The sequence below is a fragment of the Talpa occidentalis genome, unplaced genomic scaffold, assembly GCF_014898055.3.
Source record: "Talpa occidentalis isolate TD23 unplaced genomic scaffold, MPIMG_talOcc4v2.1 talOcc4.12, whole genome shotgun sequence".
Classification (NCBI taxonomy): Eukaryota; Metazoa; Chordata; class Mammalia; order Eulipotyphla; family Talpidae; genus Talpa; species Talpa occidentalis.
The window spans coordinates 102,181,071-102,193,134 of NW_023601212.1; the positions used below are offsets into that span (position 1 = coordinate 102,181,071).

General features: G+C 62.1%; 1 protein-coding gene across 2 annotated transcripts; it reads right to left on the reverse strand.

The window, feature by feature from the left end:
• Nucleotides 1-2,623: 2,623 nt before the first annotated feature.
• Nucleotides 2,624-11,808, reverse strand: FLYWCH2 (FLYWCH family member 2). 2 transcript variants are annotated; one of them, XM_037507753.2, is made up of 3 exons: nt 11,786-11,808; nt 3,428-3,831; nt 2,624-2,933 (listed from the first exon to the last, which is right to left on the reverse strand). In XM_037507753.2, exons 2-3 carry the CDS (start codon nt 3,756-3,758, stop codon nt 2,809-2,811), a joined length of 456 nt encoding a protein of 151 aa, XP_037363650.1. In that variant the 5' UTR covers nt 3,759-3,831; nt 11,786-11,808; the 3' UTR covers nt 2,624-2,808. The 2 variants fall into 2 exon arrangements, with proteins under 2 accessions (XP_037363650.1, XP_037363649.1); XM_037507752.2 differs by lacking the exon at nt 11,786-11,808 and adding an exon at nt 7,569-9,422.
• Between the last annotated feature and the right edge of the window lie 256 nt (nt 11,809-12,064).

Sequence of the window (12,064 nt, forward strand, 5' to 3'; positions counted from 1 at the left end):
CCCCGCGCTGGCCGGTCTGAGAAACTGAAATGAGTGAGGACAATAAGGCTCTGGGCCCCGCGTGCGGCGGGACCGTGGGGATGAGGGGCCAGCGGGGTGCGGGAAGCGCACAGCCGCAGGGAGGGGGGTGCGCCGGCCGCGCAGCCCACAGTCCCGGGCCCGAGGCGGGCAGTGCACGAGCCCCGCGTCTCCCGCAGGTGCTTGTTAGCCGCGAAGGGGCGCTCGTCGAGAAATGGTTCTCAAGATGCCTGTGGGGCCTCCCCGGTGGCGCAGCGGGTTGAGCGCAGCGCTGTGAAACTGTCCGCAGCCTCTGCAGCGCGGGTTCGATCCCGGACGGCCGGCAAGATACCCACACGCCGCGGCGGACCTCTCCTGTCTCCCCGCTGCTCCCCTCAGCGGTGGATTTCGTCAGTCTGCCTGTTCTGCTCCCCGCTCTGTCTCTGGTGAATCCTCTCGCCCTCCCGCACCTCTGGCCTGTACCCCAGCTCTTGTATAAATAAATAAATAAATCTTTAAAATAAATAAAGTCCAAATTCCACAGTAAAAAAAAAAGAGTTGGCTTATTTTATTTTATTATTTTCTTTAAAGATTTATTTTATTTATGCATACAAGAACTGGGGTGTAGGCCAGAGGTGCTGAGGGGAGGTGAGAGGATTCACCAGAGACAGAGTGGGGAGCAGAACAGGCAGATCCACTGAGATACACTGCTGAGGGGAGCAGTGGGGAGACAGGAGAGGTCTGCTGCGCCTTGTGGGTCAGCTCCCGGGCGGGGGATCAAACTCATGCCTCAGTGGCTGGTGATAGCTGATAGTGCCGAGTCTTTAACCCCTGTGCCACCAAGGATGCCCTGGGTTGTTATTGTATTATTGGATTTAAAAACTGTTTATCAGTACCTTATCAGATCTTTGATTTGCAAAAACTCTCTCCTTCTGGGGTTGTTATCACTTTATTGTCTCCTGTTGAGATGGTATACCTTGAAGCACAAAAGCTTTTCTTCTGGAAGACGTCCAACTTAGCTGTTTTTCTCCTTTTGTTACTTGTGCTTTGATGTCATAGCTAAGAAATCCCTGCCTAATCCGAGTTCACAAAGATTTACTCCTTTGTTTTGCTTTTAAAAGTTTTATACCTTAACTCTTTCATGAGTCTTTGGCCCATTTCGAGTTCCTTTTTGTATGTGGTGTGAAATAGGCCTCCACCTTCATTCTTTTGCATGTGGCTACCTGCCTGCCTTAGTACATGTGTTGAAAAGATGAGCTTTTTCCCCACTTAAACTTGCTGGCACCCTCGCTGAAAAGCAGTTGCCTATCAGTGTGAAGGGTCATCTCTGGGCTCTCAGTTTCGGTCCATGAATCTAAGTGCAGGCACCTCAATATCTGGGTCACCCTGGCTTATAGTAAGCTTTGAAGTCAGAGAGACTGAATTATCCCATTTGCTCCTCGTTTTTAGGATAGCTTGGATTGTTCTGTGTCTCTTGAATTCCCAGTTGTCGTTTTTCTTGTAAAAATTTTTTAAAGATTTATTTTATGCATGCAAGAGCGTGGGCACAGGCCAGAGGTGGCGGGGATGAGAGGATTCCCCAGAGACAGAGCGGGGAGCAGAACAGGCAGACGGACTGAAACACTGCTGAGGGGAGCAGCGGGGGACAGGAGAGGTCTGCTGCGCCACGTGGGTAGCTCCCTCGCCGGGGATCAAACTCGTGCTGCCGAGGCTGCAGACAGCTTCATAGGTTGTGTCTTAACCCGTTGCGCCAGCAGGGAGGCCCTCTTGTAAATATTTTAATCTCTATTTATTTTTTGTAACATTTGGTTAACGAACTGTTTGTCTCGTCAACATTTTCGACCATGCCGCTCTGCTTTTCTTTTTCCTCACTGCGCGAACTCACGCCCGCAGCCGCTGCCCTCGCGCGCCTGCCCGTCTCGCGGCCCTGCGCGGGGGCCCCTCCCGGGGACGGCGCGGCCCGCGCGGGGCGGGCGGCTCAGGCCCGTCGCTGTCCCGCCGGCCGCTGTGTCTCGACGTCGCCGTCACGCCCCGCGCCGTGGTGGCCGCGTTCACCCCCAGCACGTGGGGAATCGGGCGCGTCGCCCAGCGCTCCCGCGGCTTTTCCGCGTCTGTGAAGTTACGTCACAATAAAAGGCCGAACCGGCGGCACCTCCCGCCCGCTCTCCTACCGCGAGAACCCCTGTTTCCACGCCTCGTGGGTCCAGCCCCCGCCCATTGGTCCCGCCTACGTCCCGCCCCCGCCCCCCCATTGGGCCCTCCTGCGCCCCGCCCCCGCCCATTGGGCCCTCCTGCGCCCCGCCCCCGCCCATTGGTCCCTACCGCGCCCGGCCCCGCCCATTGGTCCTACTGCGCCCCGTCCCCGGCCAGTTGTCCCTACTGCGCCCCGCCCATTGGGCCCTCCTGCACCCCGCCCCCGCCCACTGGCCCCGCCCCCGCCCATTGGGCCCTCCTCAGCGACGCCCCGCCCCCTGGGGGAGTCAGGCCCCACAGCCCTTTCCGACCGGCAGCAGGAAGGGGAAGCCCAGAGGCGCGCTAGCCCTGTGCCATGGGCAGGGGTGAGGCCCTGGGGGATGGACGAAGCCAGAGCGTCGGAGCAGCCGGGCAGGCCGGGGAGGGTGGGGTGGGGCCGGGCTGGAGGACCCAGGACCCTGCAGGCTCAGAGGCGTCCACGGCGGGGTCCAGCTTCTTTTATTCACTTTTTTGAATCTTCTGCTTACAAAAGTGACTGATGCTTCATCAGGAAAAACACACAATGTTGAGGGTGAAAAAACGGTCGGCGACGGGGCCAGGCGGAGCCGAGGCAGGGAGTCATGTCGAGGTCGCTGAGCGCTCAGACTGGCCGCTGCCAGGGCTGCCCGGACGCGGGGACGCTGGGGCAGGGGCGGTGGTGCTGGGGGCAGGAGGCCCCATCAAACTTCCATCTTCCTTCCCATCTGGAAGAGAGGGGCGTGGGTCAGGCCGGGGTGAAAGGAAAGGTTGGGGGGACAGGTCCAGGCCCGCAGGGCCAGTGATGGCTTAGAGACGTGCCGTCCCAGAGGCTCGCCCCCAAAGGCCCCGCGTCCTGGGACACAGCCTGCTGGAGTCGCTCCCAGGGAACTCGGGGCCAGAGCACCCAGGCTCTGGCCTGCCTCAGGCTGGCAGGGGTGGGGTATTCGGGGCTCAGATAGACTCAGACACACAAACGACCACACAGCCAACCCCCAGGCCCCGCGACGCACGCTCGGATGGCGGACAAACCTGGCCCGGGCCGGAGCCTGCAGAAGCCAGTCGGCCCGGAGCGGCCACGGGGCCAGGAACTTGCCCAGAAACCCTCACGCTCGCTCCCACCCCTCCGGCCTGCCAGCCTGTCTGGCCCACGCCGCCCTGGGGAGGGGAATCCAGCCCCAGGAGGTCTCGCTCCCCTCCCTGCTCCCTGCGAGCGGCTCACCTGCGCCCCGCTTGCAGCGCTTCTGCTCGGGCTCCGGGGGGGCCGCCTCGATGGCCCGCTGGGCCTCGGGGTGGATCTTGAGGAGGGCCTTGGCCAGGGTGGCGGGGCCGGGCACGCCCAGGGACATGATGCAGTGCACGCCCTTGCGCTTGGCCCCGGCTACTTTGGCGCTGTCCTTGGAGGCTGTGAGCAGGACCAGTTTGGAGAACTTCCGGGGCTTTCTCGGGGCTGCGGGGACGACGCCTGTGCCCGGCTCGGGGGGTTCGGGGGACGGCTCCTGGCCGGCCTTCACGCGCTTGCCCTCCTGCTCGCTGGGATCGGGCAGGGGCATGGTGGCCCCGCACACCCCAGCAGAGGGGTCTCTCCTGCTGCCGGGCAAGGAACTGGGTTCCCGGGGCTGCGTCCTGAGGGAGGAGGCAAAGCTGTCAGGGGCGCGCCCTGGCCCTGGGGCGCGGGACGAGGGCGCTCTGGCAGGGAGCCTAAGCCTGCTTGGCCAGCACACGGGCGCCCTCCCCTGCCCAGCCACAGGCCCCGGGCGCACCACTGCCTCTGTGCCTGCAGTGGGCATGCCTGGCCCGGGGCGGCGGGTCGTCCTGGCCCCCCAACTCAGTGGGGCTCAGCCTACGCCCCAGGCCGTGGCCACTCGGCAGGTGCCAGGCTCTGCGGGCAGCGACCCCAGCTGGGTGGGGCTGGGGCACGGAGGGCCTGGGAGTCCTGTAACCGGGGGCCCAGGCTCTGGCTGGAGAAGCCAGGACGGCCCGCAGCCGGGCCTGGAGACAGGGTTGGGGGGGTGCCCTTTGCGTCTTGGGGGCTGGGGTCCGGTGGAGGCAGGGGCTTTCCAGGTCTCCAGTGGGCAGCCCCCACCCGCCTGCCCAGGACCCAGACAGCAACAGGGCCCAGATGCCCTCGTGCCCCCACACCTGCTTCACCTGACGCGGCTGCGTGATACTCATTGTGTCTGGGGCTCTGCAGAGCACATGGACTGGAGGTTCCATGCCCGGCATCCCAAGGTTTTCTCCCAACACCCCAACATCCATGAGAGGCACCTGGGCCCAAGGCTGACGGTGGGTTGTGGTGTCTTCCCCCTGCCCAGCCCCGACTGCTAGGCAGGCCTCATGCATGGCGGCAGACTGGCCTCATCCCCCCCCAGCCCTCCAGGGGTGCTGCCTGGACCCGGCCACGGCAACATCAGGGTTGGGGTTCCGGCTCCCCCTCTCCCTGGAAGAGCCCAGCCCTGCCCCTCCCGAGCGCTTCAGCCCAGGTGGCTGAAGGCCCCTCCTGCCCCCGCCGGCCTCGCTGCCCGCTGGCCTCGCTGCCCGCCGGCGTGGACGGGGCAGGGCCTGGCGCCGCACCAGACCCCGACGCGGCTCCGGGAAGGCGGCGCTGGCAGGGACGGCCTCCCTCCGGCCTCCCTCCGGCCTCCCTCCGGCCTCCCTCCGGCCTCCCTCCGGCCTCCCTCCGGCCTCCCTCCGGCCCTGCGAGCCTCTGCCTGGACGCGGGAGCTGCTGACTCCCCGAAGACCAGCAACACCAGGGCCTCGCGGCCCGGATCCCGCCGGGTGAGGCGTCCTCGGCCGTTTCCGGCGGGAGAGGCCACGGCCCGGGCGAGGCGGGCGAACCGGAGACGCGGTTCTCGGCACCGCGGGCTCGAGTGGGGCCTGGCCCGGCCGCGGAGACCCGGGGCCTCGCTGGACGCGGGCAGGCGCCGGGCGGCCGGACAGGGGGATCCCGGCCGCGGAGCCCCCCCCGCCCCCAGCCTCCGCGCTGCCCTCCCCTCCGGCGAGGACCTCGGACACGCGGGGTTCGGGCCCAACTAAGGACCGCGCTTCACCGGCACCGTCTCGTGAAAGGCCCCCCTTCGCGAGCAGCCGCACCCCGAAAGGGCTGGGAGCGGGCCCGGGAGCCCGGCGGCGGCGGTGGGGGGCCTGAGCTCGGGGCAGACTCGGGGTTTGGGGGGGTGGGGGGGCGGGGTCTCTGTCTCCGAGGCCCGAGGGCAGGAGGCGGCGCCTGGGGTTCTGCCTTCAGCTCGTCTTCCAGGGGAGAAAGGACGTGGGGAAAAGGCTCGGGGGAGCGACTTTCCGAGCAGCCGGGGTTTGGGGTGTCTGTGCCGCGCTCGGCCGACACCCCCCTCCTCCCCCCCCACCCCCCCCGCCTCCTCGGCGGCAGCACCCCGGCCCCCCCCAGCTCGGCTGCAGCACCCCGGGGGGCCGCCAGGGGGCGCGGCCGGTGAAGGGGTGCGGGGGGCCGCGGAGGGCGTGAGCCCCCAAGATGTCTCCTTCCGGCTGACAGACAAGCCCCGCCAGAGCGCGGACGGGCGCGCCCAGCAAGGCGGGGCTCCGGGGCGCGCTCCCCAAAACCCCGACGCGGAGCCGGGGGGTGGGGGTGTGGGGTGGGGGGCCCTCTCCGAGCCGCGCCCGGCCCTCCGCGCCTCGCAGGCTGCCCCGAAGGTGAGGAGGCGGCGCGCGCTCCTGTCTCCTCAGAACCAGATAAAACACAAGGAAACACGCAGAGCAGCGGGGGGGGGGGGGGGGGACGGACGAGGCCGCGCCTCTCCAGGGCTCTGTGTTTTCTCTAACTTCCTGGGGTGGCCCCAGCCCCCCCGCACTGCTGTCACCCGGGAATGGACGCGACCTTCCGAAAACAAGACCCACTTCCTCGGGAGGTGGTTTTCTCCGCCCCGCCGCCACGCGGCAGAGGAGGTCGCCCTGCATCCCCCGCGAGGCCACGCCAGACCCGGCAGTGCGGGTTTCCTAAATGAGTGAAAGAATTAAGGACATTGAACCCGGGGTTCAAACGTACAGACACACCCGAAGAAGCCGAGAGGAGGCCCCGAGCCTCGCGGGCGCGACAGAGGCACGTGACACCTGGCCCGGCCTCGTCCCCGCCAGCACTGAGGTCACCTGCCGGGGCCAAGTCGCCGGACCAGGCCCCCAGCTCCCGGGCCGCCAGCCCTGCCTCCAGCACCCCGAGCCCACCGTCCCAGCTGCCCGGCCGACTGAGGCCAGGGGCCCGAGCGACGGGGCGCCACAGGTGCCAGCCAGGGCTGGGTGGGCCCGGGCCCGCATCTCCCCTGCCCTGCGCCGGCCGCAGTGAAGACGCCGGAGGAGACCGAGGCCTGGCTGCCCAGAGGCCGCCCCCGGGCAAGTCCTCAGGCTGCGAGCCCAGAGGTGAGAGGCGGCCACGCTGGACCCCAGTCTGCACTGACGGCAGCAACTGACAAATAAACGAGGAGGGGAACAGTCCTTCTTCTAAGGCTTCCAAACGGAAGCTTCCCCTTCCAGCAAGTGGAGCTTGAGGGACCCGTGAAGGAGGCCCCAGCGCCCCGGGACCAGAGGGGCCAGGAGGGACATCAGCGCCTGCGGGGGAAGCACAGACAGCCTGGCCGGGCCATCGGGGTGACTCACCCCAGAGAGTCATGGGGTGCCGGCACCAGCACCCTGTGAGGAAGGGGCAGCTCACCCCTGTGGGCTCCATCTCCCAAGCCCCTCGAACCCAAGAACACAGCACCCGCCGAGGGGCGGCCTGCGCCACGCTGGGCAATGACCCTTCATGAGAAACAGCGGCGAGGACCTGCGCCGCCGGAGGCCGGGAGCCCGGGCCTGGACGGGCCACTGCGCCGCCCCGCGCCCCGCGTGACGTCCCCGCCAAAAAGGACATTCCCGGGAAACCTGGTGAAATCCCATGGTCTGGAGCTCGGGTCGTCGCAGTGTTAACCTTCTTTCAAAGTGACAAATATTTCTACCGTCGTTCTCACCCTTCTCCGTGTCCCTTCCTAGCGGCCTCCCCGCCCGGGAGGCGAAGCCCCACCACCCTCCGTCCGCCTGCAGGGGTGAGGAAACAGCTCCCATGCCACAGGCAGCAACCTCGCCCGTGGATTTATAGCAAAGATTTGGAGCAAAGATCTGACCCGACTTCACTTGGAGCCGTTAGGCAAGACCAGATTAGGGCGGGGTTCAAACTGATTGGTAAAATTTTTATGGCTGCACCAAACTGCAAAACCTCAGTGATGTAAAATGCTCCTCCTGTTCCGGGAGGCCCCTACCACCTTCTCCGGGCCAGCATGCGGGCCGCGGGAACAGTGGGAGGCTGGCTAGTGGGAAGCACGGGGGGGGGGCGGGGGTGAATAATCCACAGATACCCACGAAGCAGAGCACAGCGCAGCTGCCAATAAAGACGAGAGCCGACTCCACGCACCGGGACTGCGTGATGTCCGGGATATGGTAAGCGAGAAACAGAACCTGCAAGAGAATTTCAGCATGCTGCCTTTATTTAAGGAAAAAAGGAAGCTAGGGCCTCCCTGGTGGCGCAAGGGGTCCAGACGCAACCCATGAAGCTCGCCACAGCCACTCAGCACGAGTTGCAGCCCCCGCCGGGGGCTACCCCCATGGCGCAGCACACCTCTCCTGCCTTGCCTGAGTGTATTTCATTCCATCTGCCTGTTCTGTTCCCCACTCTCGCTGGTGAGTCCTCTCACCCCAGTTCTCGCACGTATAAATAAATAAATCTTTAAAGAAGAAAAGGAAAAAGAAGAAAAGGCAGCTCTCCCCCGGACCTAACTGCTTTGGTGTAAAAAAAAAATGCAGGAAGGAAGGCGGGTGGGCGTGAGCGAAGGGGCAGGAGGGCGACATTCCTCTGGGCTTTAAAGAGAAATGTGAACACAAAGAAAAGAGGAAAACACTTTAAATTTTAGGAGATCCAGGTCCATAGACAGCCACCCAGTAAGGTCTCCTTAGCAGAGGTAAAGTCGTGGATACTCAGGCTCAGAGCTGTCCTCACAAAGCAGGCGTGGGTAAAAACATTCAACAAAACTTCCACGGCCTGATGAAAGTATCTATGAAAAACCCCAGGGTACAATCACACTTGGTGGTAAGCACTGACAGCTTTTACCCTAAGGTCAGGAAAAAGACAGGATGCCTGATTTCCAGTTCTATTCAAACTTGTACTGGAGACTCTAGTCAGAACAACCGGACAAGAAAAAGAAATAAAAGACCTCCCCTGCTACTGTTATGCCACTGCAAGGAATCATCCAAAACTGAAATTAAGAGGAAAAATACTATTTACAGTAGCCTCACAAATAACAAAGCATTTATGAGTAAATTTAACCAAAGGCATGCAAAACTCGTATTCTGAAAAAACACAAAACATTGTGAGAGAAATTAAAGAGGACCCAAGTAAACAGAAAGGCATCTTATGGTCATGGACAGGAAGACTGAGCACTGTCAAGGTGAGAATGCTCCTCAAATGAATCTACAGATTCACAAAATCCCTCTCCAAATCCCACTTGATTTTTTTTTCAGAAACTGACATTGCTGACCCTCAAATTCATATGAAATCGGGGTCTCCCTGGTGGCACAAGGGGTTAGGATGCTGCATTATGAAGCAATCCACAGCCACTGCAGCATGAGTTCGAGCTCCAGCCAGGGAGCTCCCCCACATGGCATAGCAGACCTCTCCTGACTCACCTGCTGCTCCCCTCAACAGTAGATTTCACTGTATCTGTCTGTTCTGTTCCCCACTGTCTCTGGGGAATCTTCTCATCCCCTACACCTCTGGCCTGTACCCCAATTCTTGTATGCATCAATCAATCAAAGAATAAATCTTTGAAAAAAATTCATATGAAATTCACGAAACCCAGAATAGCTTAGAATACATGGACTCACAATTCCCAGTATCAAAACCGATCACAAAACTACTGTAATCAAGGCCGTGCAGTACCACGTAAGGATAGACATAGACCGATGGAGTGAATGCAGAGTCCAGAAACAAACTCTCACAGTGTGGTCAACTGATTTCAAACAGTGTCTCGAGACAGTGCAGTGGGGGGAAGAACAGTCTTTCCAACAAATTGAATATAAAGAATATAAATTAAAAAAAAATTAAGCTGGAATCCTTCCTCACACATTTTTAAAAAATCAACTCGAAATGGATTGAAACATCAAAGTTAAAAAAACTCTTAAAAAAGGGCCTCCCCGGTGGCGCAGTGGTTGAGCGCTGGGTTGCGAAGCTGCCCGCAGCCTCTGCGGCGCCGGTTCGATCCCCGGCTGCTCCCCGGCCACCGGAGGAGGGTCCCACATGGCGCACGGACCTCCCCTGCCGCCTGCTGCTCCCCTCAGCAGTGTCCTTCGGTCCTTCTGTCTGCTCTGCTCCCTGCTCTGGCTCTGGTGAATTCTCTCACCCTCCTGCGCTTCTGACTGTACCCAGTGCTTGTATAAAAAAAAAAAAATAAAATAAATAAATAAATCTTTAAAAAAAAAAAAAAGCAACTCTTCGTGACCTTGGATCAAGCAAAGTTTTCTTCAACATGACACTCAAAATATAAGGAGTCAAAAAGAAAAAGGTAAATTGGACTTCACCAAAACTTAGTACTTTTGTGAGTCAAAGGATACCATCAAAGAGGTTAAAAGATAGGGACAGCCACTGCAGCCGGAGTTCGATCCCTGGCCAGGGAGCTACCCACATGGAGCAGCAGATCTCTCCTGTCTCCCCGTTGCTCCCCTCAACAGCGGATTTCACTGGATCCGCCTGTTCTGTTCCGTGCTCTGTCTCTGGTGAGTCCTCTCACCCCCCACATCTCTGGCTTATACCCCAGTTCTTGTATGCATAAATAAAATAAATCTTTAAAATACAAAAAAATTAAAACTTAAAAAAAAAAAAAAGACTTGTACCTGGAATTGATGAAGAACCCTTCCTATTCAGTGACAAAAGACAAATAACCCAATGAAAACATGGGCGAAGGCTCTGACGAGGCTATAAAAACACCGGACTCACATGAGGAGTTGAGCATCATCCGTTGTCACCAGGGAAATGCAAATCCCAGCACAGTGAGCACCACCCGCATGCTGGATTGACACAAGAGAAACAAAAAATGGACACCAGCAAGGACCCGCATGGGTGGGGACCAAGTGGACCCCACCACACACAAGTTTAGGACATTCTCATCACCCTAGAAACCCGACTCACCAGCAGTCACCTCATTCTCCCCTTCCCCGCCACTCAATAAGTGTTTACTGACTGGACATAATACTTTAAAGTGAAGCAGATATAAATCTAGATGGTAAAAAAGTCGAGCAGTCCGCCTTACTCCACTCACCTCCAGCCTCTGACTAACTCCCCACCTGGAGCCCGACCCAGCCGCGGGCCTCGTTCACACCTACCCTAACTGGTGGTGCACGAGAGAGACCCAGAAATGCAAACCACACAGAGCGAAGAACTCTCAGACACCAGCAGGGCCTTGGGCGGCCGCTAATGCCCCGCTCCCCCAGGATATCCAGCCCCAATTCCTGGAACCGCTGGGCCTGTGTATTAAGTTGGGAGGGGGTGAGAATCACAAAGCTAGGGTTCGCGGGGATCACCTGGGTGGGTCCAGTACAACCGCAGTGTCCCAGAGGGCAGGAGGACAGAGACGCAGAAGAGACGTGAGGATGGACACGGGGTCGGGCGCCCTGTCGCTGGGGATGGGCAGGGCCGCGAGCCAAGGGATGCGGGGCCTCCTGATGCTGGAGACGCCAGCAAGCGCCGTCTCCCCTAGAGCTCCAGAAAGGGATGTGGCCCTGCTGACACACTGATCAGTTGGAGACCCTGTCGGACCCCTGGCCTCCCTAGTCCAGACGGCTACCAGGGTGCATTGCTGTAAGGAGCGACACCTGCGGCGATCTGTTATGGCGACACCGAGGAACACGCACCAGGCCCAGCCCCTTATGGGTGAGGCTCCGAAAGCTGGGCCTGGCCTGGCGCTGGGACCAGTGTGTCTGCGGGGGAGAAACACCACGGATGCCGCCAACACCCCGCCCGTCTCTGAGCTGGGCATCTGCGTCTCCGGGCAGTGGCCGCTCACCGGGGCTCTGCGCCAGCAGCTCTGGGGGAGCCCTCCAAGCCTCTGTCCGCTGGCTGCGGGGGCTGTGACAGGATGGGGTGAAGGGCAGACGTAGGGACACAGCCCCGCAGGAGCCCCTGTCTCTACGGTCACCCCTCCTTGGCCAAGCAGCTGGCTACCAGGCCTCCCTACGCCCCCTCAGCTCCCCGCCCCTCTCCCACCGGGCCCCAGGGCCCCGGCCCCGGTCCGGTATCTCGGGCCGCGACCCTCTGCCGCCCCGCGACCCTCTGCCGCCCCGCGGGGACCGTCGCAGCCGGGAGGGCGCCGGGCCGGTGCCGGGCAGGGCAGACGGGGTGGGGTGCAGGACAGGCGGGCTCTCTGATTTGGGGCGTCGGGGCCTGGGGCACTGGGGAGGAGGGCGCGGGTGAGGGACAGGCGGCGGCCGCGCGCGGGCCGGGCACCCCCACCCGCGGCCCTGGAGCCCGGGGCCGGCGGGCACGTCGCGCCGGGGGACGGGACCCCCCCGGCCCCGGGGCCTGTCCTCACCGGGCCCGGCCGGGCGGCGACGGGGCGGGGCCTCCCTCTCCGGCGACCGGGCCGCGGCGGGCCTCGGCCTCTGCGCCTGGGACCCCGCCCGGGTCGGGGCCGTCACCTCGAGCCGGGGTCACGGCGCGCGCACGCGCAGCAGGGCCGCGGGCCCTTCCTCGGGGAGCCCCGCTCTCGGGCCCCCGGGGCGGAGCCGGCCAGCGGCCTGGCCAATCGGCGCGCGGGGGGCGGGGCCGCGGGCGCGGAGGGGGCGTGGCAGGCCCGGGATTGGGCGGCTCC

What these genes read in the sequence shown, in the direction of transcription:
- FLYWCH2 (XM_037507752.2), bottom strand. Translation starts at nt 7,684, where the DNA reads ATGCTGAAATTCTCTTGCAGGTTCTGTTTCTCGCTTACCATATCCCGG. An exon ending in GCTGCGCTGTGCTCTGCTTC is followed by an intron (nt 3,832 to 7,568) that starts GTGGGTATCTGT and finishes CTCCTCCCTCAG; the next exon opens with GACGCAGCCCCGGGAACCCA. An exon ending in GCGCTGCAAGCGGGGCGCAG is followed by an intron (nt 2,934 to 3,427) that starts GTGAGCCGCTCG and finishes CCTCTCTTCCAG; the next exon opens with ATGGGAAGGAAGATGGAAGT.